General features: G+C 36.8%; 1 protein-coding gene across 2 annotated transcripts in view; it reads right to left on the reverse strand.

Annotated features, from left to right (window-relative positions):
* Nucleotides 1-292: 292 nt before the first annotated feature.
* Nucleotides 293-27,910, reverse strand: part of TDRD3 (tudor domain containing 3) — a 93,293-nt gene continuing 65,675 nt past the window's right edge. For both annotated transcript variants that reach the window (XM_030959060.1, XM_030959067.1), the window contains exons 11-14: nucleotides 25,308-26,146; nucleotides 23,243-23,368; nucleotides 3,965-4,101; nucleotides 293-549 (exon numbers count right to left, since the gene is read on the reverse strand). In XM_030959060.1, the coding sequence (XP_030814920.1) occupies nucleotides 3,982-4,101; nucleotides 23,243-23,368; nucleotides 25,308-26,146 (1,085 nt within the window). In that variant the 3' untranslated portion in view covers nucleotides 293-549; nucleotides 3,965-3,981. The remainder of the gene's footprint in view (nucleotides 550-3,964; nucleotides 4,102-23,242; nucleotides 23,369-25,307; nucleotides 26,147-27,910) is intronic.

Here is a 27,910-nt window from a genome sequence, read left to right on the forward strand (position 1 = left end):
TTTGTCTTTCAACAACTTTGGAAAATAAACACAAAAAACATAGTCAAAAGCCTATTTAGAATTTTACTGTACAATTAGCTGAATTTTTTAACATGTTTCACTTATACTAACCAAAAATCTAAATGAAATGCCCAACCCTGTCAGCTTTTGAGAAAATATGCTTTAATTTAACTTTACTAGAAGTAATATTAGAAGTAAAATCAGTTCAAAATTAAGAAAAAATCATGATACATTATTATGTTAACTAACAATGGAGGCTCAGTAAAAAGAATACAAGGCAAAGAATAGAATAGTGCACTGTGGTTTTATTGATGGTAGCAATGACAATTCGCCTCTTTCATATGTAAAAAGTATTCAGCTTCATTTAACTAAGAACTTTAAAAAAGTCTTTTGTGGTGTCAGGTCCAAATTCCTTCTGCTCACATGAGCTTTCTTTGTTCCATCCTGCTGCTTGGAAAACCCCAGCATTTCTTCTAGAAGAAGTGTTCAGCAAGTTGGGAGCTGCCAGTGAATTCCCCCCGACTCCAAGAAGGTTTCTAAATGAAAAAACTAAAATACAACAGATAAGGACAAAAAGTATTGGCACTCAAGAAACTGTAAGTATCCCCCATCCCTGGGATCTGTGCAACACAGAGTTCACTGTCACTTCATTTTCTTCCTCCAAAAGAGTGAATATCTGCTTTTCAGTACTTACAGAGACACAACTCTTTAAAAGAATAAATCAGAAGGCTGCACTTCAATGCAATAAATATGATCGGTCTAATACAAGGAACACTTTCTGGTATTCTTTTTCTCTCTCACAAAACCACAATTTCTCCATTGTTAAGGACTTTAATACAGATCTTATAGCAAAGGTGGCAAGGTGTTGATTAGTTCTGTCATGAAGTAAATGAAGACCCAAAAAGCATATAAGGACCAAGCACTTACAGATACACACTCATAGGTTCTTTCGATCTCCTCCAAAACTTCTGACCCTTCAAAACACCCATTTCTGATTATTTGCTCTGCTTTGGTTTCAGACTATTAAGACATTCTACATAGAAAATGTAACTTCAGGATGTATTTTTATTATTTTTAGATTCTAATTTTTGTATCTTGACTCTCTAGGAGGAGTATCTTATTTTATAGACCTGTTAAAACTAATATTTGATTCATACCCACATAAAATTCCCCCTGACTGACTTAAAATGCTGACTTACTGTTCTCCACCTCACACTGCTGGATATTAATAAATGATAATGTTTATGTCAACTGCAAGCACAGTGAGGTACTGACTATCCCATACTTCTACTTTATCTATCTGTCTTCATAAAAATCATCAGGTCAAGACTTCCTGCAAATCTGCAGTGTTTGTCCCTCTCCATGTTTTCTAGAAGTCCCATTTTAAAATACTGAAATACTGCAATAAGACCCCTTTAGACTCTTCTCTTCCCCGGACTGAACAGCTGCATTGATCCAAATTCCACTTTTAAAAAACAACTCAGAATTTTAAAATCTTGAACGTTTTTCCACTTAAGACCCATTGAAGTACGGACAAAGATTTTGAACTGATTATTTGGTAATACAAATTCCAGATGTGCATGCCCAAATGCAACACCTGAATGATTGTACTGAACACTAATCCAGGAAGCAATATAGCCTCATTTCTGCATTGCTGCACCACTGCATTACTGAGTCCTCCTTGTCAAGTGATATAAGATTATAGAGGTACAGCAAAAAGGTTTTGGGTATGAATTGGCACTTTGACTGTATGGACCTCATGCTTCATCTTAGATACATCCCTATCATACCCAATACAAATATAGCCAGCAAACTCCACTTTTAGTATTGTTTAAGTTGCCATTGAGAACAAGATACCTTGGAATTTTAAATGTTACAAACTACAACATTAAAATTCTATGGAATTTACCAATTTATAACATAAAATAATCATCACCAATGGTTTTCCAACTCTTTAGGAAAAAGACATTAAGTTATTTAACATAGTAGAGATACTCCCTTTCAGTAAGTAAAGGCGTCACTAATAAAAGATCTGTTGAAGAGGTAAGGCATCCTGCAGTGGAAAGTTGTGCTACAGTTATGTCTCACTGGATCCCTTAAAACTTCCCCAATAAATCTTGTTTTCATTTAACGGGCTATTAAAAACTTGAAATAAGAACAGTATGCCATGCTCTCAAAAGATCTAAGAAGTGAAAAGGAGGCAGAATCCATATAGAAATCCACTTCTAGGAAGTGACATTTAATTTTCCTGAACTTTTACATGTCAAGACATTAAAGCTATGTTCTTGTACAAGTCCAGGTAAGCTGAAAACAATTTAGAAAAGAACTGGGTTTGATTTTCCACCTCCATTTAAAATTCTTCTCAGTGAAGAATTTATTACACCGACCACTTATTTTTGGGAAAGCCCAATGGAAAGGAAAAGCTCTGAATACTTATTTCCTGTGCCAGGTAAGTTTTGATACCAGATCTGCTGTCTATTTAAATCAGGGCCCCGTTATAATCTTTAAAATAAAGTATAGGAACAGCTGCAAGGAAAAATCATCTGTGCCTTAGAAAGGTTGTTCCTTATCTGCCAACAAGTGACTTGTTTTTGAGATACAGGCATTACTACCACTCTCCCTGGTGCCTCATAGCTGACCAAAGCTAAGTAGAGTTTTCTAGATTTATACTGTAAAATTAGAGAAATACCAAAAATATTACCTAAGAAACAAAGAAAATCCCTGGCTTTGACGGCTGTGTGCACTTCACATCTCTCATTCAACTGATCACCCTGACACTGCTCAGGGCCAACTGTGCTGGTTAAAACTCCGCTCAGTGCATATTCCAGAATAATTTCTGCATGAACTGTCTCAGGACACGTTTACTAATAGTGATTGCTACACGTATTAAAATAGAAATTCAAGTTATACTGGCAAAAATAGAACAACTATCACCTCTCTTACATTGCCAGTACTGCTATAAATGAAAAATACATTTTAACACATACTCTAAAAAATAGAATCATATGTTGCATGTTAGAAATATCAAAAGGTACAAAGATAAGCAGCATGTGCTAAGCCAACAAAATGTGGAAGACTGGAGTAATGAAAAGAACAAAAAAGAGATTGGTAAAAACAAACTGGCTAGTAAAAAAAAAATCAGATTCAAGAAAAAGACACACTGTGGGTGTACATCAAATATTAGTGACTTATCAAAGCTTTCTTTAGTCAGGATAGACTTTTGACCATCTTTTGTAAATTAAGGATTTAGACAATCAACCAGTTAAATGAAAGCAGCATAGCTTATGAGATTTGTTCACTGAAATTACTGTAACTGTTTAATCTGGTTGACCTTTTTAAATGTATTAATGTATGTAGCAGGTGTATTTTCTAAGGAAGATATATAATCCCTTAATTTCTGGTAATTAATAAAGTATAGGTGCAAGTATATCCTCAAGATTCAGAGTGTCATAAATATTTGTTGTCTGTGCACCTCCCTATTTAATGGTGAACTCACAGATTTTTATTTCTCCTTCTCATGCAAGCAAAATGGCAGAAAGGGTATTTATTCACATGAATGGCTTATAAAAAGTAGAATATGGGACCTCGGACAGAGCCAGACAGTCCTGAATTCAGCAGGGACTGCAGACACTTGCTTAAATAAGCTTGCTTCAAATGTATGTGAGTCAGAGAATCTTGCTGCTGCTGCTGCTCTCAGGTGAAAAAGCATCAGGAAAAAGCTTGCTGAGATTATATGCGTCTTGACATAAAGCAAAAGCCAAAAGGTATTTGTTGAAGTGTTTTTAGTGCTTTCCCTCTTCCCACAGATATATTAAGTCCTCCTAAGACACAAAATTCAGAGAAACAGAGATATCCAACTTCTATCATAAATATACCAATATCCCTAAGAAAAATATAGAACAATCCATATTTGTTTATCTTGAAATCTAAACCAATATATAAAGTACTGGTACCTTATATTTACCTTTCTTTTCTTATTAATCAGTTTCTAGCTCGGGGGGGTTGATAAAATTGTTGAGTGGGTCGTGTGGACCGCCGTGGCTGACCATCACCTCCTCTGCGGAATTCTAGAGTTTGCTCATACGTTTCTTCTTCCTCCTCCTGTGGGTAAATAGCATTGTTTTAAATGAAAGAGGTGCAAAATGCATGATACATGAGTTGGTATTTGCACACATACACACACCACATAGAGACATATACATGGAGGGGTGAATCCATGCACACATAGCAACTGCTGCTTCTGTGCCCATGACCACTTACTAAAATAAGTGAGGGATGGAAGTGGGCTTTTCAAACCTAGGAAAGCTAACAAAATCAAGCTGGCAAATCTCCAAACTCAATCCCCTGGGCAACAGAAGTTATTAAATATTTGCAGGGAAGAAAAAATCATATTTATTAAATAAAAATTATTTTCCAAGAGTCATACAGGCAACAAACTCAAGAAGCAAAATAACCTCAATAACCTGCCAGATCAAGAGAAATATCAACTTTCAGGAGTTCACAAATGTGTGTGGAATGAAATAAAAGAATTAGGAAATAGAATTACAAGGAACAGTACCTGGAAATATGCATGCTTAATACACACATCTGAAACACTAGATAAAAATCTATGATGCAGTAATAATGAAAAAAGCCCACAAGTAGAGTGAACAATTTAGAGATGTATTTTCTATGTGCAGCAATAATAAATATATGCTCTGAATAATGAGAGGGGAGGTAAATGTCTGCAATATTCAGTTACTCCTAGGCATCTTCAAACCAGAAAGATATTCACAAAGTATTCAGAGGTGAAAAACAATAAATTTTAAAATAATCAAGATACTGGAGAATGACTTACAAAGATTAAAATAACTATGTATTTATTTTGGTCATGAAATATTGAATGGAAAAACATTCATCTAGTGGAATATCTGAATGTGGTACACATTGAAGAGAGAGAAAAAATTTAAGAGTGTAAGAGTTTATATCAAAGAAAAAATTATAGGCTGAAAAAATAAAAAAAGCTCCCAAGGATGGGTATGATTGTCAAATACTGTCTCAGAAAAACAGGTTTGATTTCATTTCTTTAATATCTTTATACTGTAGCAGACACCAGGTCTAGTGGGAACTTGCTGGAAGAAATTAGCTTATGGGAAAAAGTACTGGATATGTAACTCTCAATCCCTTTTATTCACAACACAGGAACATAAAGCAACATAAAGCAAGAGCATTGAATGGTTCATTAGAAGTTTATCAACAATTCCAACACCAAGGAACTGCCAGAGTGCAGCATGCACATAACAGATTAAGCAAGTCAAAGCAGTAAAATATTTCACTTTAAGCAACAGAAAGGAAAACCTACAGCTTAAGTTTCTTTCTGTTGTGAAAAGTGAGATCTTACTCAAGAAACTTCTCTTTCTGAATTAGCATGAATATGAATAAACATGCATTTTTAAAGTAACAGTAATAAACAACCACATTCCTCTTGGTAAGGTCTCCTATTTAGAGGGCACATCTGTGGTCACAGCTATATTTCCAGATTAAGCATTACTACAGAGAGCCTGAAACAACTGTGGAAGAAAGCAGATTTTCAGCACTGAAAATAGCGTAACTGATTTATATCTCTTAGTTTCACTGTAGCTGAAGGCCAAGAAACAGTTCTGCCATAAAACCTTTCTCAGTGTACTTCTTTTACCACCTGTAGAACTATAAATTCCCTCATATAAAGAGGTTCAGAGACACCGATTATCCAAAAAAATCAAAAGAGTGTTAGATGTCTAATACAAAAGTCCACACAGTTTGCAATATTGCTAACCCTAGTTCAAACACTCAACTTAGTATATGAGATCATCTCCCATCACTGACAATGCAAGCTGCACTAGCAGCAAATGTTAAAAAGTAAGCTAAATGCCTGAAGTGGTCTAAATGCCTTTCAGTATACCCTTTCAGAGTATACCTTTCAGTGTACCCTGAGAAACATGAATAGCTGAAAACAGCACAGAATTAAAATAACTCAGTGTATACCATCTCAACTGTAACAGCCTGCCTCTTTCTGAGGGTAAGCACATCAGAGTAAATTTCTACAGAAGCAAATCTTCATCAAATCTCAAAGTTAATGTTGTTGATCCTTTGAACTCAGTAAAGCCTAATTAAAACCAGTATTTGTATTATACACTTCTATTTTGGTGTAATTGTCTTTACACAGTGAATGAAAAACTTCACATGCATGCATTCCAAATTAAGAAATTTTACTGCAATAGTCAAGAGTGAAATGCGAAATCACATTCACTTTCTTGAGGATCTAAATAATGTGGATGTGAGCAATGCAACAAATGGTAATAAAAAACAAGTTACAGAACACATTTCAAGTGTTCCCTGATTCCTTTCTATGCACAGTGGCTCCCACTGACTGTCCTGTTGAATTCTGCCATCTTCTTGTCAGATGACACACTGTCATTTCTTGGATCTTATCTATCCACATTTGATCCTAAATGGATCTAATGTTCTCCAAATTAACAATTTGCCAAGTCGTATCTTTATTAAAAATTTCTTACTTTACAAGTAACTGAATTGCTTTTCTGTCATCATTTCTTAATCATTGACCCTCAATTCACTACTGCTGATCTTTCACCATTTATTGCCATTTTATTTCCACAGAATTAAAGAACAGATAAAGGTTGGAAGGGACCCACTGGGGGGTCATCTGGTCCAGCCTCCTGCTCAGGCAGGGTCATCCCAGAGCACATAGCACAGGACTGTGTCCAGACAGTTCTTGAATATCTCCAGTGAGGGAGAGTCCACAACCTCTCTGGACAATCTGTTCCTGTGTGCAGTCACTTGCACAATAATGAAGTTCTTCCTCATATTCAAGTGGAACTTCCTGTGCTTCAATTTCTGCCCATTGACTCTTGTTCTATTGGCTGGACCACTGAGAAGACCCTGCCTCCCTCCTCTGGACACCCTCCCTACATTGTGAAGATTTTACTCTCAGTCTTGTTCAAGCAAAGCAGGCACAGCCTATTTATCCTTTTTTTCTATTTTAAGGACATTTCTTACTACCTTAAAGAAACAATTAATACCATTTTATGGACTTTTATCTCATTTTATTTTAAAATTTATCCACCCTACTAAAAACTGCCATTTTCTGGAACAGCATGCACTCTTTGTAGGCAAAACTTTGTGTATCTTGTGTTCACTTCCTTGTTTTTCTGTTCTTCAACCAAAAATTTTAAATGTCTATACTTCTTCCATTATAACTGCAGTTAGGTCACACATCTTGCTATCAACTCTACTTTTCCAATCTTTCTCACTGCTTGCTTTCAATTTACCAGTTGCTTGTGACTTATTATTCTTATCCATATAAGATCTAGATTACATTTTATAAAGCAAAAGTGACCACAAATGTCTCTTAGAGCATCTTCATTCTCCTTCTATTATCACTAGAGGCTTTATATTAGTACACTGCTCTAAAAACTTATGCATTTTATTATCTCCATAGTTCAGCTTATTATTCATTATTTATGTAAAATTCCAGGATCAAGGACTCTGTTAGTATTTACACAATGCCCACCTCAGACTATGAACACAGATTAAATGATAGCACTAAGCACAACTGCTAAAGACAGGAGAAACTGGCAGACCCATAGGAAAAGCAAGGAAAGGTTCACAATGCAAACAATGAAATGCACAAAGAATTATTTCTGCACTAACAGATTAGAATGAAGAGAGAGAGGATGGAACATGCCAGTATTCCTTAGGTATTTAAAAAAAGAGGACTAACAGAGAAGGATAAGTAATTTGAAAATTCATCTTCCATTCAAAGTTTTGTTGTAAAAATCTGCTTTTACTTTTGATGGGGTTTTTTTCCATCTCATAAGAAAAGTGAGAACTTTTAATGGCTTTTCTCCATCTCATAAGAACAGTGACAACTAAAGAAAGGTAAAATGGGAACATATGCACAGCCAGTGCTTATATTTTGGACCCATATACTTTGAAGAGCTTGTACCACCACCATATTTTACCAGCTGAGCTTAGTGAATCAGCAGGTAACTTCCGTCCAGACAAGTGACTACCAGCCTGCTTTTATATAAAAAAAGTCCATGGATTTCATAGCTGCAGAATACAGTTATAAATCCAGCACTTAACATACTTCACCAACCAATTTATTCGTCAAATGAACAATATTAGAGCAGAGTAAATTTACACTTCATTACAAGCTTTCTCTCTGAATTTCTACTGCAAGACTTCTTTCATTGCATTCAAAAGAACTGTTTAGAGACTTATTTTTAAAACACAGTCATTTGAAGTAAACATTTCATACATACATAACTTCTGAGAATGAATAGAAGGATTACAGTAAAGAACCAGACAGAACTTATGCATTGACACAAAAGCTGTGCTGAATGCTGTGCTCACATATATTTAGGAAGCAGTAGCAAGTCACAGCTGATCAGTTCCTGCACTTTTGCCACTTACAAAGTAGTTACCTCTGTCTATTACTGCTTACAGATAGAAAATTCTGCTCCATTCACTGGGGCCGTCTGCTGAAGCTTTTCAATTATAGCTCTCTGTGGGGTATTAAGGGATGAACCTGTGCAGGGAGGCATGAAGAAGCAGCATGTAGAAGCAGTGTGGGGCCAGGGACTGTGGGACAAAGAGGAGACAGAAGGCAAAGAAAGCAGAAGATATTGTCCATTTAGGTAGTGTAAAGCCTCTGTTTCAGTTAAGCTGTAGTTTTAACTTCACCCACACATTGAATGCATGGGGAACTTGCTGGTTCAGTACAAAGAGAGCGTTGGCTTCCTTGTAAAATGACTTTTTCTTTCATGTGCATTTCAAATTCCATTTCCTGATCCAGATTTAATGCCTCTTTGCACTGCCCACTCTTCAGGCAACAGCTGTCTCCTGCTGTTAAAACACCAAGTGATCTCTTTTTCCTTGGTTAAATTCCTTTCTCAGATTTTGCTTCTTTTGCCTAATCATCCAGTGTTGAGCTCCTTGAATACTTGTTTTGGTTTTTGCATTTTCTACTTACCAGTGCTCGGATCAATCAAAAAGAGACTGTAAGATTATCCAGATGAATCAAAAAAAGAAAGCAGAGAAAACTCATGCTATAGCCAGATTGAGAAATTCACAAGTATTCTAGAAATAGCTAAATGTAATTATTTTTTAATTATTTTATATGCAATATATTAAATATCCCACGTTTGCAAGTAAAAAAATAATTTGCTGAAGTGTTTACAGTATTCTCTGGAACTTCTACTTTATTAGAATACTTAAATGGATTCTTTGAATTCCATAATATCTAAGAATAAAGCAGGATTTTGGGGGGGAGAGTTTGTTATACAACTTTACAGTGGCTTTAGCTGTAATTTCAGAAATTACTATCAAATGATGTGTAAAAATTTTAAGTAAAAGAGGAAGTATGAGTAATGTAGATTTTTCAAGGGTCTTAACCAAGTACTGACTTTTTTTTGAAGTGTCTATTACAGAATAATTCAACATATTTGTTCTTCATCAATTTTCTTTGCAAGACAGGCTTCTTACCTAAAATATCCATTCCTTTCACAGAGTAATCTTCTCCCAGAGTAACCTTTGTAAGCCTGCAGATGTTCACTTTTTTTCCCCCAGTGTACAACACTTCTATATTAGACTGGGCCTATGGGCATTCAAATTCCTGAGTTAAATTATGATGAGAAGAGCAAGTGGGGTTCAAGATCTGCATACAGCTGACCCCTCACTGACATCAGATCATTAGTATAAACTCTTAGTCCTATTATTGCCTTATCTTCTGTCTTTAAAGAACATGCAGGATAAGCAACTGTAAAGGATCTAAAGGGTATACAAGTTCTCCTCCTGCTTGAACCTCATGACCCCAATAAGCACCTCACTGCATACAGGACTTTGCAAGCCTTAGGTAATTAGTACAGATACATGAGTATAAACCCATTTTTGCTGCATGTACAGTCCTCCACAGGTAACTCTGGTTTGACTTTTGTGTCTCAGCCATCAATAGATTTGTTGAAGTTTTTAGCCCTAGCTTCACTCCAGTAAAATTATGTATTAGGTAAAACAGTAGTGGTAGAAATGGAAATGTTAAATGTATCATGGCAACAATTAAGGAAATTAAATTGTCCTCAAATGTATAAAATTGAGTTGCTGTGTGGTACTGTATCATTTACTAAAAACACCCTGTGTTTTTGAACTGCAACTACAAAATTACTGTTTGCTGCCATTCTGTATGCAGCCAGAATAATCTCTACCCCTTCACAAAATGTTTTAATCTACTGTACTAGTGATGTGTTTCTCCTTCACTGCTTCTCAAATTCTATGAGTTTGATGTACTACACAAATAAGCTCTGTACAAAGCCTTTCATCCAAGAGAGAAAACCACTTAATATTTCCCTAATGCAAGAGCAGTCAATTTCAACAGCTACTGACCTTACAACAAACTTGCTGTAATGGCATTTAAAAAAATAAACAGAAAACCAATAAAACATATACCCACTGTTACCCTTATTTACACTTAGAAAAAGGAAATTATCCTTATGAGGATATGTCTTTTTCTCCACTGAACACAGATGGACCACAAGCAAATATGCTCCTAACTATGGTATGTAAAACTAAGTGGCGTGGAACTATCCCATAATAATTGTTGTTTTCCTGTGTTCCAAATAATAATTTCAAGATGACCCTTCCCTGAGTAGTCTTCTCTTTAGTATCTGAAATAAATTAATGATAATAAATATTTTCTGTTGACTTTCCTTAACCAAACGTCAGAAAATTTTGTATTTTCTTGGCCAGTTTTTGTAAAATTCTATAAATACTATAAATTTTATAAATAATATAATACATATTCTGTATATTCTATAAGTACTGTCAGGACCAGCAATTTTTCAACTAATGCCTTACTACACATCAATTAAAGGTACTAGATTTATAATAAAATGATTTGGTAATCCTGAAAAATTTAATATACACTATTAATTTTAATTAGAATTATCTCATTTTCCTCTGTTGAAAATATAAAGAGCCTGAGCTTCAAAACCAGCTGATTTTTAAATGATTCTGCTAAAACCATACACATCCTGAGTTTTGAGTGAAGCAATAAACATTAGAAAGAAAGCAGCAGAAAATTAGTAGATTTTTCAGAAAAAAAAATCAAGAAATGGAAACTAAATGGATGAGCAAGGAAAATAATTACATACTTAATCTGAGACAACTAAAAGCAACAATAACTTAAATAATTAACTTGGAATCAGACATTTCTTTGTACTTCATTGTTTCAACTGTGGAAACAAAGCACTTATTCATTTTCTACATATACATTTTCATAAAACTATGATAATGTAAGCCTGGGGCATGATTATTCCACAGACATATTGCTGGCTTATTGGTTCACCTTAAGGGTATTGCACAGTTTATTCATACTTGCAGTCATTCCCTCTGGCATACATGGAAATAAACATGCAACTCTTACTGTGCAGTTTGTGTGGAAATGGACACACTTTCCTGCAAATTTGTCACTGTGTTCTCAATACAGGAAAAAGCAATGGATGTTAAACATTCCTTACAAGTACATATTTAAGCCATTCAGACCATATCCCTTTCACCAGTGAAAAGCATATTCACTGAGCAATATCAATATCAAACTATAAATATTTAAGGGTTTACTTTCAATTTCTAAAAGAAAAGTTGATACACTAAAGTGAGACATTCTATATAAATTAACACAGAACCAACGGACACATCAGGTTTTCTCCATTCATCCAGAAAAAAACACAAACTGGAAGTGTTTTTGCCGGGCTGGTAATACAGACAGTCCTAAACTATAGCAAAAGGGAATACTTGCATAGACTGGGGGAAAAAATCAACACTCATTTTCTCTGCACAATGTGCACTTCTGAGAAAAACCTTCTATGAGTCCATAGAAGGGTGGAAGGTAGGGGAAACTATTTGCTGTATTGCTGAACCTGTTTTAGCATGTAAACAGAAAGCCCTGCCAACGTAAATTTGACAAAGAAAGCACTCAGTGATGCCATGAGAAATTATCGAATGCTTTCCTGTTAGGACACAAAATCACTATCAAAATCTTAACAGTGAATAAGAGAGCTTTGGTCACACTTTATGTGGAAAAGAAGGCCATGTGCACAACCTCACCCGCGACAGAATTTGACATACAAATCTCAAAGTCCACACAGAGACAGAGGTGTATATTTAGTAAACAAATACCTATGTGAATTGACTGTGAATGACTGACCGCACACAAAAAAAATTAGAAAGTTAAACATGGCAAAATTTATTTCCATAAATATATAGAAAAATTCAAAAGAAATATATATAAAACAACACCTAATTAAAAATGAAAACAAAACTGCATTAGGTAGTGCAGGGATGCAGCAATTTAAAAGAGTCTTGAAACAGAATCTGTCCATGAGACAACACAGAACAGACCCATAAAAAAGACAGTATCTTGACTTGAAAGTCAGGACCACTATATATCTTGTATGCTTTATATTTTAAAATAAAATTTGCCAAATTGCGCTAGGGTCACCTATATTTTAGCTAATAACCATGACTATAAAAAAATACACCATATCATCCTGCAAGTTCTACAATAGGTTCAAAAGATGATGATGGGCAAAATATGCTTATAAACATTAGGAATTTTTATACTGCTACAGGACAGAACAGTTGGTGGCTGGTCACAAATGGTGTTCCCCAGGGCTCAGTACTGGGACCAGTTCTGCTTTATATATTTATCAGTGATCTGGACAAGGGGATCAAGTGCACCCTCAGTCAGTCTGCAGATGACCCCAAGTTGGGCGGGAGTGTTGATCTGCTGGAGGGTAGGAGGACTCTACAAAGGATCTGGATGGGCTGGATCAATGGGCGGATTTTAAGAGGTTCAACAAGGCCAAGTGCCAGGTCCTGCACTTGGGTCACAACAGCCCCAGGCAGCTCCACAGGCTGTAGACAGTGGCAGGAAAGCTGCTCAGTGGAAAAGGCACCCTGAGGTGTGCTGGCTGACAGTGGCTGAACATGATCCAATGTGTGCCCAGGTGAACAAGAGGGCCAATGGCATCCTGGCCTGTATGGGCAATAGTGAGGCCAGCAGGACCACAGCAGTGATTGTCCCTCTGTACTGGGTACTGGTCAGGCCACACCTTGAGTGCTTTGTCCAGTTCTGGGCCCTGGATTCCAAGAAAAACATTGAGGTGCTGGAGCATGTGCAGAGAAGGGCAGCAGGGCTGGTGAAAGGTCTGGAAAAATTTTTTAGCCTGGAAAAAATGAGGCTGAGGGGAGACCTTATCACTCTCCACAGTTACTTTGAAGGAGGTTGTAGCAAGGTGGGGGTCAGGCTCCTCTCCCGAGTAACAAGACGAGATGTGCTCAAGTTGTGCTAAGGGAGGTTTAGATGGGATATAAGGAAAAATATGTTCACAAAAGCCTTGGTCAGGCCTTGGAGCAAGCTGTCCAGGGAAGTGGCTGAGCCACCATCTCTAGAAGTATTTAGAAGACCTGCAGATGTGGAATTTAGGGATATGGTTTAGTGGTGGACTTGACAGCGCTAGACTAATGATTTTACTTGATGATCTTCAAGGCCTTTTCCAACCTAAGCAATTCTATTATCCTAAAGCTGTAATATCCAATCTTCAATGATTTTTACATCTACACAGTAAATTAGGAAAAAAAGAAAAAATAAAACAACCTAAAAAACCTTCCATGTCTAAAAGTAAAACAACTGCCTAATAACCCCATCACACCAATTTACTCACATTCACAAGTATTTCCTTCCCCACTTTGATATGGAAGGAAGTCCATTTCCAGGTTGACTGATGAACTTTTATTGAGTAGCTCTCTCCTTCAACTGGCCTGAACTTGTGGAAGATTCAGCTCTCTCAGTGGGGACTCAGCTTCACTCCTCTCCCTAGACTCTGATGAAACTCTGTGACTTATGATGTGATTACCATCAGCTGGGCCTCAAAATGCTCAACTGTGAGGATTTCTGATGTAACCTAACATGTGTCTGCCATCATCAAAAAGAGGCTGATTATCCATACAGGGAAAAGAAGTGAGACTGGAATAGGCCAGGAAGGAATGCAAGCAAGAAGAGAAACCCCATGAGCCTGCATCCAATTCTAAAATCGTGCATGGCTTAGTCCAATACAGCATTCAATATCTTGTAAAATTTTACAGTCAGTTGTAGAACATTCAAGAACATTCTCCAGCAGTGTCCTACATTGAAACAGGATGCTGGGGGAGCTCTGTCAAGAAAGGAACAAAGAATATGGCAATAACACCTCTGCTTTCATTTGCTCCTGTATGCCTTGTGACCCACAGTGGATGTCCTATATGAGAACATATAGTCTAGAGGAAGAACAAAAATGACCACATCAGAAAAGAGATTAATAAATTCAAATAGGAAACAATTACATAACTATGCAAACTTTTTCTGCAAACGATTTTATCAACTTGAGCCTGCATGAAATAAGCTCTCAAGATTTTCACTAAGAAGTAAGAAGCAACACTTCCAATTAGGTACCAAAGGAAGAAAAAACAAAATAAAATACCAAAACCAAAAAACCCCCACAAAAAGAAAAGACCAATTAAAAATAGGCTTCATAAGCACAGGAGAGTCTGAACTGAGCAATGAAATAGTCCCTGATGCCTGATTGCATAACCAAATGTTCCAAGTTGGAAAGTTACAAGATCCTGTCATGTTTGATGTTCAATATGTTTGATATACACATTAAATACACATGGATAAAAAGTCCCTCTGTATAGCCATCATATATTTATGGCTTTTTTATTAACAAACTCACTCTCATTAGAGAAACATGTGTTCCCTTTTGGCAAAGATGTCTTCAACATCAAAAAATAGAACCCACAAAAAACATACAACTCAACTCCCCCAACCTCCCTCCTTATCCCCTTATTCCCCCCTAAAAACAGTCTAAAAGAGTAATTTTCTATGTTCAAGCATTTATGAAGAAAAACAAATCATCTTGTTGAAAAAAACTGCCTTCACGGTAAACTACTTTTTTTAGTTCTTATATAATAAAATACTTATTTTTCTAGATATTATTACTGATAACACCTGCAGGCCATCAAACAAGGAAGAAAAACGCTCCAGCATTCCAGATATTAACCATCCCTGTATAAGGAATCTTCAGTACATTAGGTAACGTATCTATTGAACATATGCTGTTTACATACCCATGAGTAAGATCTGGAATCGCACACACATGCCCCACATACTCCACAGATTATACTCATCATCACTTCTATTCAGTAATACCAAACCAACAGCATCATGTCTCCCTTCCTTAGAAAGCAACCGGTCAGGAATATGCCAATTCCTCTCATTTCCTCTTTAATTAAAATCCTTTTAATTAATCTATGAAATGTGGACAAACTCAGAACATGGGAAAGTGAAGAAGACAGGGAAATCAGGAGAGAAACAGTGATGGCAAGAACAGTCCAGATATTTTTACACAACTAACTTTTTACTCAACATATTCAACCTCAACACAGGTAATATAGAGAAATCCATGCAAAGAATCTTTCAGAATTCTCAAAATGAGATTCTGAATAACTTTAATCACACTAGAGCAGGATCAAAAACTATCTCAAAACAAAATTGCAACTCAGTTTAAAGGAAGATATTTAGTGAGAAATAGTCTCAAAATAACCCAAGGAAAGAGCTCATATGCAGTCTCCAAATAATGAACTGTCATTATATGCAATTACAATTAATAACAAGAGGAGAAGGAGAAGAACAGTGTAATGTTCCAAGAGTCCTGCTTTAACTGCCACAACTATTTTCAATAATTGCAAACCCCAAGAAGAATATGTCCTTAATCTGAAATGTAGAGCTGGTAATAATTAGTAGTAATATTTCCTAGTCTGATGAATATGAAATACTCAAGGTGAAGACTCATGTATTTTACAATGCCTAATGATAGAACCATAAAATTGAAAGCCCCTGGTTTATGCCCACTTGGTAGAAATTACCTCCTCAATTGAAATTTGCCTCCTTTTAGTTTATTAAAAAGTAAAATGCTGTTCTTTAACCACCTTTCGATGTCAGTTACCATGTTTCAGCTAAGGGCTAGTAACTTTCAGAGGAATAGTTAAATTGTGAACATCTATCTCTATTTCAACATGCATACAACAAGTTGAAGTCTGAAAAACTATGCAGCTTCTCAGAGGATAAGGTGCTAAAGAAAAACATTTACTAGCAGTTGATCAGGGTAAGTGGTTTCCAAAAAGTCTGTCTCAAAATAATTCCCCTTAAAAGAAGGCTGGGGAAATAAATAATTACATAAAGAATTATCCTGAGAGAACCTGAAGGTTAAACTGTGTGTAGGGCATGTATGATGGTGTACTGTAAAAGATGCAGTGAAATTTAAGGCAATATTTCCAGTGAGTACAAAAAGTCTCAGATAAGAAAAAATAAGTTTAAGGTAGACTATGAAAAGCAATTTTTGAGTCTAGGAGAACAGGGAAATCACCATCTTGAGAAGATAGAAAGTAAGGCACATCCCAACAAAATTACTGCCTACACCTCAAGTGCTTTCTTAAAGCCAAAAGATAGCCTTTTGTGGAAACTAAAGTCACACTAGTAAAGTTTTAGATTAATTTCAACAAATGTCCACCATCACTCAGGAAGATGAGTAGTCCAAAACACTCATCCTTCATTTAATGAATTGAGTCACTGAATTATTTTGAACCGTAAAATTATTCGAGAGATTTTCCTAACAGTACAAAAGCCAGAGAATTAAAGATATTAAAGTTTTCTCTCATGCAATACTCAGGGACATTTTTTTCCACAGGAATCTTGGAACTAATTAAGTAGACTGTACCATTCTCTTTTACCAGCCTTGGTTTTGTGTAGTCAATGAGAACAGAAGCTATATAAGAGATCCAACCAGGACACATTTATCTACTGCACCTACTTAATTATTCAGTGGGAAAGATTTCCTGCTTTACACACAACACAAAAAGACCACAATGTGATGCCAAGGGCATCCAGGCCTAAGAGCCATAAAGAAACAGCATCCAATCTTTCAAGTAGTTATTAGCCTGTCATAAAGACATTTGAATGGGTTTAACACCTCCATAAAACAGGTAGGCAAAAGCCTTCTCCAGCTTAAAGAAGCAGCTGTAAACCTTCACCATTTAGTGTTTTCAGCACTGCTCTTTACACTGCTGGGGGGAGGTTCAAACACCTTCAGCAAACTAAGAGGAGTTTACCTCTTCACTTACCTGAAATGGAAAGCTATGATCAAGCCCTGAATTACAGTTTCAGGTAATTCAGCAGACACAGAAGCTCTTAAAGCTCCATGACAAAACACAATGTTATCAAACTTGAACTCTGAACTGTCTGCCAGCAAGAATTAACTGCAATCCAAGATCCTGTTATTTTCCTTCCTCAGCTCATTCTTTACTGGAGGAATGAGCTGAGAAAACCTGCAAAGTGGATTTTCAGTCTCCACAGAAAAAAAAAACCTCTAGAAAAACCAGGAATATGTATAATATCTATGTCTTAATAATAATTTTTGCATTCTTTTATCTTTATGCAGAAACACAGTGCAAGATACTGCAGGAAGAGGGAACTAAGCTAAACTATAGGCTTCACTTCATAATTGGTATTCTTAAGGAATTAGAATAATTGTAATCAAAGAATCTGTAAGAATTCCAGCTTGTTTAGAGAACAAGCAATTAAGGCCATAACATATATAAGTGAAACTACATACATACACAGGGAACACTACAATCTTTATTTCCTTCGTACAGCAGTAGAAAACAAAAAAATGTAATTGTAGTGTAAATAGGGTGGAAAAAAGCCTATGACATTACTAAGGAAATAGAGAATGGAAAACAAAGCAAAGACTTACTTGGCTTTGGAAAAATGTCACAAGATAAACACTTAGACTGTACATTTTCATAATTTATTAAGGGAAAGATATTCTACAAAATAGAGAATAAAATTAAGACTTAGAGTTTAAAGTATTATCTTGACTTTATTTTTTTTTCCACAGAACATATTATTAAGTGATTCAGAAAGGTCTTTTCAATGCTTTTCAGTTGTTAGTATAATTTTACATCATTTGCAAGAAAAAAACAAGCAGTTCTTACTTCTACAATAGCATTTCTTTAACTTTTTTTTATTTGGATTAAAATACTTTAAGTGACCCCTGCCACATTGAAGGAACTATTGGAATACAGTGTAGTGTTACATACAGGACACTTAGAAGAACTCTAGAATAGTGGAACCTAAATGCAGTTTTATTATTAAAAATATCTATGAATTGCATACCTAGGACATATTTTTCAGGCACTAAGAAAAACAATAAGCAGTTCTAGTGTTCTTAAATGTATTTATATTGGTATTGTATGCGATTATTGTAAAAAAAATCCCCACTACCTTTTTGGTTTACCTAATGTAAAACTCAGTTTTATCTTCTACTTCTAGCCATCAGAAAGATAAATAGCTGCATGTAAGGTGTCAGAGAGACTGAAAACTTACAAGAACTCTGAGCAAACTGCATAATGGATAATCAATTATTATACTTTTTTCATTAAGGTGGTAAGCACAATACATTCTGAGAATGTGAGGCAGAGTTGATCTACAGTTAAGAACAGAAAACAAAACAAAGCCAAAAACCCACCAAAAAAACCAAAAAAACCAAAAATCACCTATAAAGGTTGCCAAAAGCAGACCAGAAGCTGAGGTGCTTAAATAATATGTAATGTCATCAAAATAAGGTCACTGTGGTATTTTGGCTGTTCTTTCAAGTGACTAGCCAAGCAACATTTTGCTTTGCTTTTTTTTCTTCCTCCCAGTGGTATACTTTCATCCATTTGTATTTGTTGGACAAAAAATGAAATTCAACATGAGTCCTAAACAAACAGTACTGAAACAAACAATAAAGAATAATCACTTCTAAGATAGGCTAGCTAAATTTATGCCTTGATAGAGTTCACTAAATCTTCTCTCGGTATCAGCAACTCTTTCAAAAAGGAGTCTGAATTACAACGCACATATAGTGTATTTCTACAAGTTTTCAGTACAGACATTTAAGATCAAGAATCGTGTAATCACAGAATATGCTGAATGGAAGGGACCAACAATGATCATCGAGTCCAACTCCTGGCCCTGCACAGGACATCCCAAGAGTCACACCATGTGCATGAGTGCACTGTGCAAATGCTTCTTGAACTCTGTCAGGCTTGGTGCTGTGACCTCTTCCCTGGGGAGCCTGTTCCAGTGTTCTCTGGGTGTAAAACCTTTTCCTGATATCCTCCCCTGAATCATGCTATTTCATGCCACTTTCTTGGGTCCTGTCACTGGTCACAGGAGTGAAGACATAGGTACCTTCCCCTCATAAAGATGTTGAAGACCCCAACAAGGTCTGCCCTCAGTCTCCTCCAGGCTGAACAAACCCAATTACCTCAGCCACTCCTCACAAGGCTTCCCCTCAATGCCCTTCACCCTGCCTGCTGATCTCCTCGGGATGTTCTCGAATACTTTAATATCTTTCCCACATTGCTGCACACAGCACTCGAGGTGAGGCCACACCAGCGCAGAGCAGAGCAGGACAATCCCCTCCTTTGAGTGGTTGATGATGCTGTATCTGATGCTCCCCAGGACACAGTTGGCTCTCCTGGCTGCCAGGGCACAGTGATGACTCAACTTGCCACTGACAGGATCCCCAGGTCCCTTTCTGCAGCACTGCTTCCAGCCCCTCATTACCTAGTGTACACACATCATCAGGGTTGCCCCATCCAAGGTGGAAAATCCAGCACTTGTCCTTGTTACACCTCATAAATTTGGTGACTGCCAAGCCCTCTGATTTGTCTGGGTCCCTCTGAAGAGCATCTCTGCCCTCAAGGGAGTTGACAGCTGCTCCCAGTTTGGTGCCATTAGTAAACTTATTCCTTTGAGACCTATGTCTAAGTCGTTAATGAAGATGTTGAAGGGCACAGGGGCTGAGTATGAAGCCTGCAGAAGCCCACTAGTGACCAGTCACCAAAACTCTGATGTCACCCTGTTCACTACAACCCTTTGCACCTGACCTGAGACCCAGCTGCTCACCCACCACATAACGTGATTGTTAAGCTGTGGGCTGGACATTTTGTCCAGGAGCATACTGTGAAAGACAGCATCAAAAGCTTTACTGAAATCCAAAAAAATTACATCAACTGTCTTTCCTATGTCAGTTAGGTGGGCCACCCTGTCATAGAAGGAAATCAGGTTTGACAAGCGGGACTTTCCTCATACAAAGCTGTGCTGGCTGTGACTGATGAGTGCATTGGCCTCCAGGTGTTTTCCAATATCCCCCAGAATAATCTTTTCCATTATTTTACCAGGCACTGAAGTGAGACTGAGAGGTCTGTAGTTTCCAGGCTCCTCCTTGACCTCCTTGAAAACTGGGAGAGCGCTGGCCAGCTTCCAGTCAGCTGGGACCTCTCAGATTACCAAGACCACTCAAAAATCATTGTGAGAGGTTTTGTGATTACATCAGCCAGTTTTTTGAGGATTCTTGGATGAATCCCATCATGCTCCATAGATTTGTACAGATCCAGCTGGATGAGCAGATCTCACACAATTCCAGAGTAAACTGGGAGTTGATGATTCTCTCAGTCATAGTTCTCCAGCTCAGGGCACTGAGGCTCCCTTGGTCCATCACCCATGTTGAAGATGGAGGCAAAGAATGGCTTAAACACCTCTGCCTTGTTCCTGTCCCTGTTTGTAAGGAGACCATCCTCATCCTGTAATGGGCTGATGTTATTTTTACACTGCCTATTGCCATTAATATATTTGAAAAAACCCTCTTTTTTATCGCCCCCCACACTTCTGGCAGCATCAACTCCAACTGAGTTTCAGTTGAATAAATTTTCTCCCTACAGTGGCAAGCAGCATCTCTGTACTCCTCCTATGCCACCTGACCCTGCTTCCACTGGGCATACATCTTCCTTTTTGCTATATTTCCAAGAGAAGATTGCTGTTCAGCCAAGCCAGCCTTCTGCCTCGCCAGCTTGACTTCTGACTTTTGGGAATTGCCTGCTCCAGTGCCTTTAGGAGGTGATGTTTAAAAGTATTGATGGACCCAAGCACCTGCAAAAGGGACTTTACTTAGCTATCTGGAAATTATGTGGAACAACTGAAATAAAAATCAGCATAATATTTCCAGAAATATATGCTCCTTGGGGCCAATAGCATTGATCAGTGAAAGAAAAGTAATTATTGAAGTCAGTTTAAAGTCTGTTTTGTTCTCTTGTAAAGAGGAAATACACCCAAGTTACTTGAAATTTAAGTCAAAGAACTAAGCAGCATTATAACTTCATTTTGCATTTGTGCATGCTATCTAGATTTATATATAATAGGAACACTGAGACAAAGAAAAATGGCCAACGGTGTTCAGCTTAAAAGACAAAGCTGAGTATCAATGAGTGATTAAGAACTGCAAATGCATAATGAGGATTATGCTTAGCACCCAAAAAAGAAAGAATTGAAGAGGTAGGTCCTAATCAACTTTCTTCCACAAATATCCTACAGCTGCAAGGACCTTCTAGCAACAAAAGAGCAATTTGTCAGAAAACAACTCATTAAAATGATGTTTACTGTGAAGATGTTGATTGGCATTATCTTGTGTAACTGTAATGATCTGAAATGTCATTGTTTGAATTTATGTAACCAGGCTACCTTGAGAGAAAAAAGAACCTTGAGAAAGGTATTTTTCACTTTTGAATGGACTGAAAGTCCTTCGAAATTCCTCTTTTGTCTCCAGTAATAACAGAGGAAGCCTCAATGACTCAATCAGGATGCAGCATGATGTCAAGACTATGGTACTTACTGTCAGAATTGCCTCTCCATACATTGTGCCACCCTTGGGTCAGCTTCAACAAACTAACTCTGAAATAAACTAAGACAACCTGGGGGAACAAAAATGTGGTCCATTTCATTCAATTTCATCCTGTGGCTACATGACTGACAATCCAACAAGGGAGGAGAGGGATGAGGAAGAACACATGGTCAGACATACGCAGAAGAGGCAGGGAAAATGACCACCTCACTACTAGGATCAAGTAGGAAACGGCACCTCACTACCAGGATCAACTTACTAGGCCAAGTTCTTAGACTGTGAGAGCTAACATTCAGTGGCTTAAAGTAAAATAAAAGCCACTCCTCAAAACTGTAATCAAATGAAGAAAAGTCTGATTAGTAACCCAGAAAAAGGGTTAAAATAATACAATCATACTGTAAGTAACTAGCATCTTACAGATCAGCTAGTAGAACAAAAAGAAGGCAGGATAAAGGGTTACTTTTCATACAAACAACAATGCATCAGCTGGGAGGAGTTTCAGGTATCTTTTTAAGTATAAAAAGGCCATCTCAGAGGCAGCTCAGAGCTACAGGCAACAATACTTGTTAAAAGACCACTGGGAAACAGGAGCTGACTGTTCAGCCTCTGCAGCAGCAGTAACATGGTTCTATGACCCAAATGTAAGAACTTAAAATAAGCACAGTCAACTCATCATAAAGGAATCAAAATGCAGATGTATATTTTTTGTGTAGCCTTTTATAGTAAGAGTAAACAGCAAAGAATTGTGCATTCCTGATATTTTTTTAATTGAAATGTATCTCTGCTTCCATGATATTCACTAATAAAGCCTTTTAAAATTTCCAATTTCCATAAGGCTAATACATTCTAAACTTCATAAAACAGATTTTGATGCATACATGACCACTACAATATTTGGCAAAGAAGAAATCATCGAAACAAGAAGCAAATCATGATACAAAATAAAGGGATACAGATGTGTATTTTTAGTCATACATACACATGTAGTGAAAAGCTTCAGAACATATGTTTTAAATGACTATTTCCTAACCCTTACACAACAACATACAATGTACATGAAATAAAACAAAAAGTTGGGTTAAATAGAAAAAGTAACAACTTTTAAGAGAGAAAACATGCATAAAACTGTTTGGTTGACAGATCAATTATTCATTTTCAAACAATACAATTGAAATTTATTATACAGGAAGAATACCACATTGTAATACATGTCTATCAGGTTTCATATAGACAAGTAAAATCAGAGATTTTGTGCGTGTACTTTGCAACAATTTTTCTACACATGTAGGTAGCATTCTTTGCATGAGTAGGCATTAATTAGTTAAGAGTTACATATTTTGTACAGACTATGTAGTTTATATTTTTTAATACAATTTGTTATCACATACCCATGTGTCTGCATGAACAGGCCTGATGTTGCTGAGAAGCACCTCTTCATAATTTCCATAATCACTGAATTTAACAACAGCAGTTGTCCCAGAAGAATGGAGAGCTTCAATTTCTGCCCGGTAGAACTTAAAAGAGAAATTTTCAAAGGTCACAAAATACAACCAGAAATATCACAAATACTTAAAAACTTCCTTTTCATATATGTCTCTCTGTGTCTGTATATATACTTAGTCTTAGTCAGCATTATATTTTGTTTTAAATTTGTACCAGATATGAAACCAGATATCTTAAAATTCCACATGGCAGACTCCAAGGACATGGCAGAATGTATTTAGAGTACTCATTGAGAAGATACACAGCTTATTTAAGTAGACTGAGCATTTAAAAGACCCATTTTCATCTCCCTGAAAGCAGAACAAATTCATCACTAACAGAAATACGGCTGTATACAGAGAAATGCTATTGAAAGATGTTTACTTAAAATAGACATCTGTAAGTGCTTATTAGCCATATACTGATATGGCTTGTATGTGTGTACTTGCATACCTATGTTATCACACAATAAAACATGATAAAAATATGATGAAACTATGATAAAACTGCCTCTTCATAAAGTCCTTTTTCTAAACACAAAACTTGTTTTTTTTACATTTATGCAAATATAGCTTTCTTGAAGGTATTAAATCAATTTTATCTGACTGAATGAAAAAAAAAATCACTGCCTCCTAAATGGTAAAGCTTAGTACTGTATTTTATCATGACATTTTAGAATTGTCTTAGAAGTGAGTAGCAGCATTTACTTAAACTATCAAGAAACCAATTACTTGCCAAAACACACCTTCTAATCTGCTGAATACGTAACAGTCTGGGATTATGTCATATGTATTTATCTGGTAAGATTTGTACTTTCAAAAATTTCAGGATCTCATTTCAGAGTAATGCAAGTACTCTGAAAATAGGAAACAATTCAGTAATATGCCATTATACTTCATACTAATCCGTCCACTCAAGCTCCATATTCCTATTTAAGGGTGTCAACTGACTATGGGTTGCCACTACCAAAAATCCTACATGGTTTATCATTGGTTTTAGTCATACCAGCAGAAAGAGAAAAATAAAGTTATGCTACTGAGCTAATGCAGACCCAAAAAAAAAAAAAGAAAACACTTATAATAAATATAATAAATTTAACAAAAAATTCTTAAATTCTTAAAAAGTAGAAAAAGGTGTGAATAAAATGTACTTAAAGAACAACAATATTTAAGGTAGTTCTCAGATTATCAGAAAGGGGTAAAACCCAAAGAAACTACCCATGAAGAGTGGCAGACAACTCTTGAACAGGTGATGACAAATCAAAGAAAACAGCCTAAAACTTTCTTAGCAAAGGAAAAGATAGCAAAATGTCCTCCTGAAAGAGAAATCTCATTAATGGGGAAAAGAGCTGAAAATAAAGTATTTAAACTTTTAAAAATCAGTAATACAAATCTATCATGCAGTATAATCAATTTGTCCACAAATTCTTTAGCTGATAGCACACAAGTGCTAATCAAAATTAAGCCTTTTGCTGTTTCTGTTCTGTAATGATTGAAAGAAAACTGGCAGGCTTGTTACAGCCCCATTCCTGCAGACTTTATTCTTTCTTTGTACTGCTAAAGGTTGCATGCTGACTTGTTCCAGAAAAAGGTATTACACATCCACCATTATAGATATAGATAGCACAGCATCCTGGGTTTGTTCCTCAGCACAGAATATGGGCACCAAGATCCACATTCATCCCTTCAAATTTTCGTCACTGAAGTCAAATGCTTCAGTAAGGAGCTTAAGACATCCTAAACCCCATGTACACAGCAGAAACAAGGACTTGATTTAGGGACTTAAAAATTTTGTGCAGTGAATGCAAGTGACATACATCATAAAACAGAGCATGGAGCTAGGCAAGAAGCACACTACACACCTATGAACGAAGGCCATGTCTCTGTGGTAGTGTGCTAAATATCTCCCACACATGCATAAGAGAACATGAGAGGTACAATTTGTGATAGTTCTCACTTAGCAAAGGCATACCTTGTTGTCTTCCCAATAAAGAGCAAAGCATTCATCCCCTGGTCTCCAACTTTTTCCATACTCCATGTGACTTGATGGTTCCAGTATTTTCTCTGGTTTGATGGGCCCAGTTCTCTTTTTGGGACCAGTGTTGTAATACAACATTTTATCATCAAAAGATGGGATCACAGTGGGTCCTGACGATTTAATAGGTCCTACTCGTCTTCCTTTCTGATGATGTTCAGTATCTCCATTTGGTACAGCACTAAAATTATCAGTCCTACTTGGATTTTGGTAATCATTATTAACACCAAAATGTTGCTCACGTTTTACCATAAAGGCTTCATTACTTATTGTTCGTGCCTTCCTATCACAAAAATTTTCAGAATTGTGTGTTTGGTTTTCCCTTTTCCCACGTTTCTGGTTATTGTTGTCTGTCACATCTTGAGCAGCAGAATTTTCCTTGAATTCTGAGAAAGACACTCCTTTTCCTACTCTGTTTTGCATGTTGTTATCCCTTTTTTTGAAAGTAATATCACTCTGGTGAGTGGTTATTTGATAACCCAAATCCTTTGACCTGTCATTTCTAGGATAATGTCTGTCACTTTTATTTTTTTCATCTGTCCAGTGCTCTAAAGAGCTGTGCCTTTCAGGACCTCTGTTTCTTGGTAACCCACCACTTTCCAAAGCCTGCCTTGAATTCTGAAAATCCTTTTGAAAACGAGGAGGTTTCTCATTCCTTGGTTGTCTCGTGTCATTGCGGGAAACGTGTCTTGAATGATTCTCTTTGATTCCATTCTGTTCTGTATTCATAACTTTGTGCTGTACTTGATGTGTTGGCTGAAATTGCAATTTTGGTTCTACAAAGGAAAAAATTATTTCAATTAACATATTTCACACAAATACATTTTAAAAATACTGTTTCAGACTCTGATAAAGCAGAAGTATTCTTCAGAAATGTATGCACCTTTGTGACATGGAAATGGAATGGTACACACAGAGAATTTACCAGACAAGACAAAGGAAGACATTTGAACTGCAATTCCCAATTATCAGAAAATATACAGTACTCTGGGCTGTACTTAAAACCAAAACACCTATGAACAAGAGAAAAGCCAGGCATAAATTTCCAAGAGACTACTCACTCCTCCCTATGGACAACCCACTTGAGTAAGAGCCCTTTAAGAAAAACAGAATTCCAAGGTGGAGAAAGGAGGAGAGAGGAAAACGAGGAGGAAAAGGGAATACTTCTAATCTGAATTGAAACTTTCTGTAAAAATATTTTGTTAATAGTTATTCAGGATAAAAGAGAAGAGGCAAGAATCAGAAGTGATAACAGCAGCAGAGCTGGCAAAATGTAGATAACGGGAATAGTACCAAAGCCCAGGACTCTGGAGACTCTGATCAGTGAGCCATAAAAGGACCTTCTCAAGCATCACCTTTAAGAGCTTCAACCAGAACTCCTAACTGATGAGAATAAAGACAAGATTATCATGAATATAAGTAAAGAGAGGAAACATGCTATGGCCTGCTGGAGAGGAAGGGAGCTGTGGATATCTGTGGAACTTTTTATGGAATTATGAGCTTTTTAGGCAAACATGAAATTTTTAATGGGGTTCTTTAGGTGAAAAGCAAAAGGAGGGGAGAAATGAAGATGAAGCCAGGGGAAAATACAGAAGAAATGAGATTAAACAGGAGAGCTGCAAATAAGTAGGTTCCTGGTCAATACAGTCCTGTATGTGATCACTGTAACCTGTCTCATCTCCTTATTAAATTCTCTTTCTAAATTCTCTGTCGTGTATGAGAGGGAACATGTTTTTAAACTGGCAAATTTGAGGGAGGATAAGCTGGTACCTGGGACAAGGAACAGTGAAAGAGACCATGAACACAGGAAAGACCATGGGTCTCGAAGTCCATCTGCCAGGGAGACTCCAGGTCTGGGCTCACAGAGTGGCCAGAGCTGTATAAAGTACATCCATGTAACCCCCTACGAGCTCCAGGCTGTAGCAGCCAATAAGTTGGGCCAGAGGAAAAGTGGGTACCACAGGTCAGGGGTCTCCTGGCCAGGACAGACTGACATGGCTGTGTGCGTGCTGGTGGCTGGGTATGAGATCTGCCAGCAGACTTTAGATCTGATGGAAAAGGAAAACATAAACCCATTAAAGGGATTCATGTTTATATGAGCAATTTTGTGCTATGTGGGCGGTTGCAAAGGTGCCATTTTCTTGCTTGTGTCCATGAGCCTGGTGTGTGCATGGGCCTTGTGAGACTGTGCAGCCAGGCTCTCACACATTCCCATGGAAAGGAATGTTACCACTAGAAACAATGAACGCTAATACCTGACAGCGAATGAATCAACTTTCATAATTACATGCAAGATGGCAAGTTAAAATTAAAATGTAAATTATACCTGGTTTATTTTTTTATAAAAAACCTTTCAAGCACCACATGATTAGTAGTAGCTCACAGAATTTTTATCAATTTAATTTACTAAATTGCCCAATAAGAATCTAGCTCAATTTTTACATATATTTGATGTAGCAAAACTTACAGAAGTCACATTTGCTTTACTAAAATTACTTAGTGTTTTTGTTTTTTAACATGGCATAAACTAATATAAGGCT

Source organism: Camarhynchus parvulus, chromosome 1 (assembly GCF_901933205.1).
Source record: "Camarhynchus parvulus chromosome 1, STF_HiC, whole genome shotgun sequence".
Lineage (NCBI taxonomy): Eukaryota > Metazoa > Chordata > Aves > Passeriformes > Thraupidae > Camarhynchus > Camarhynchus parvulus.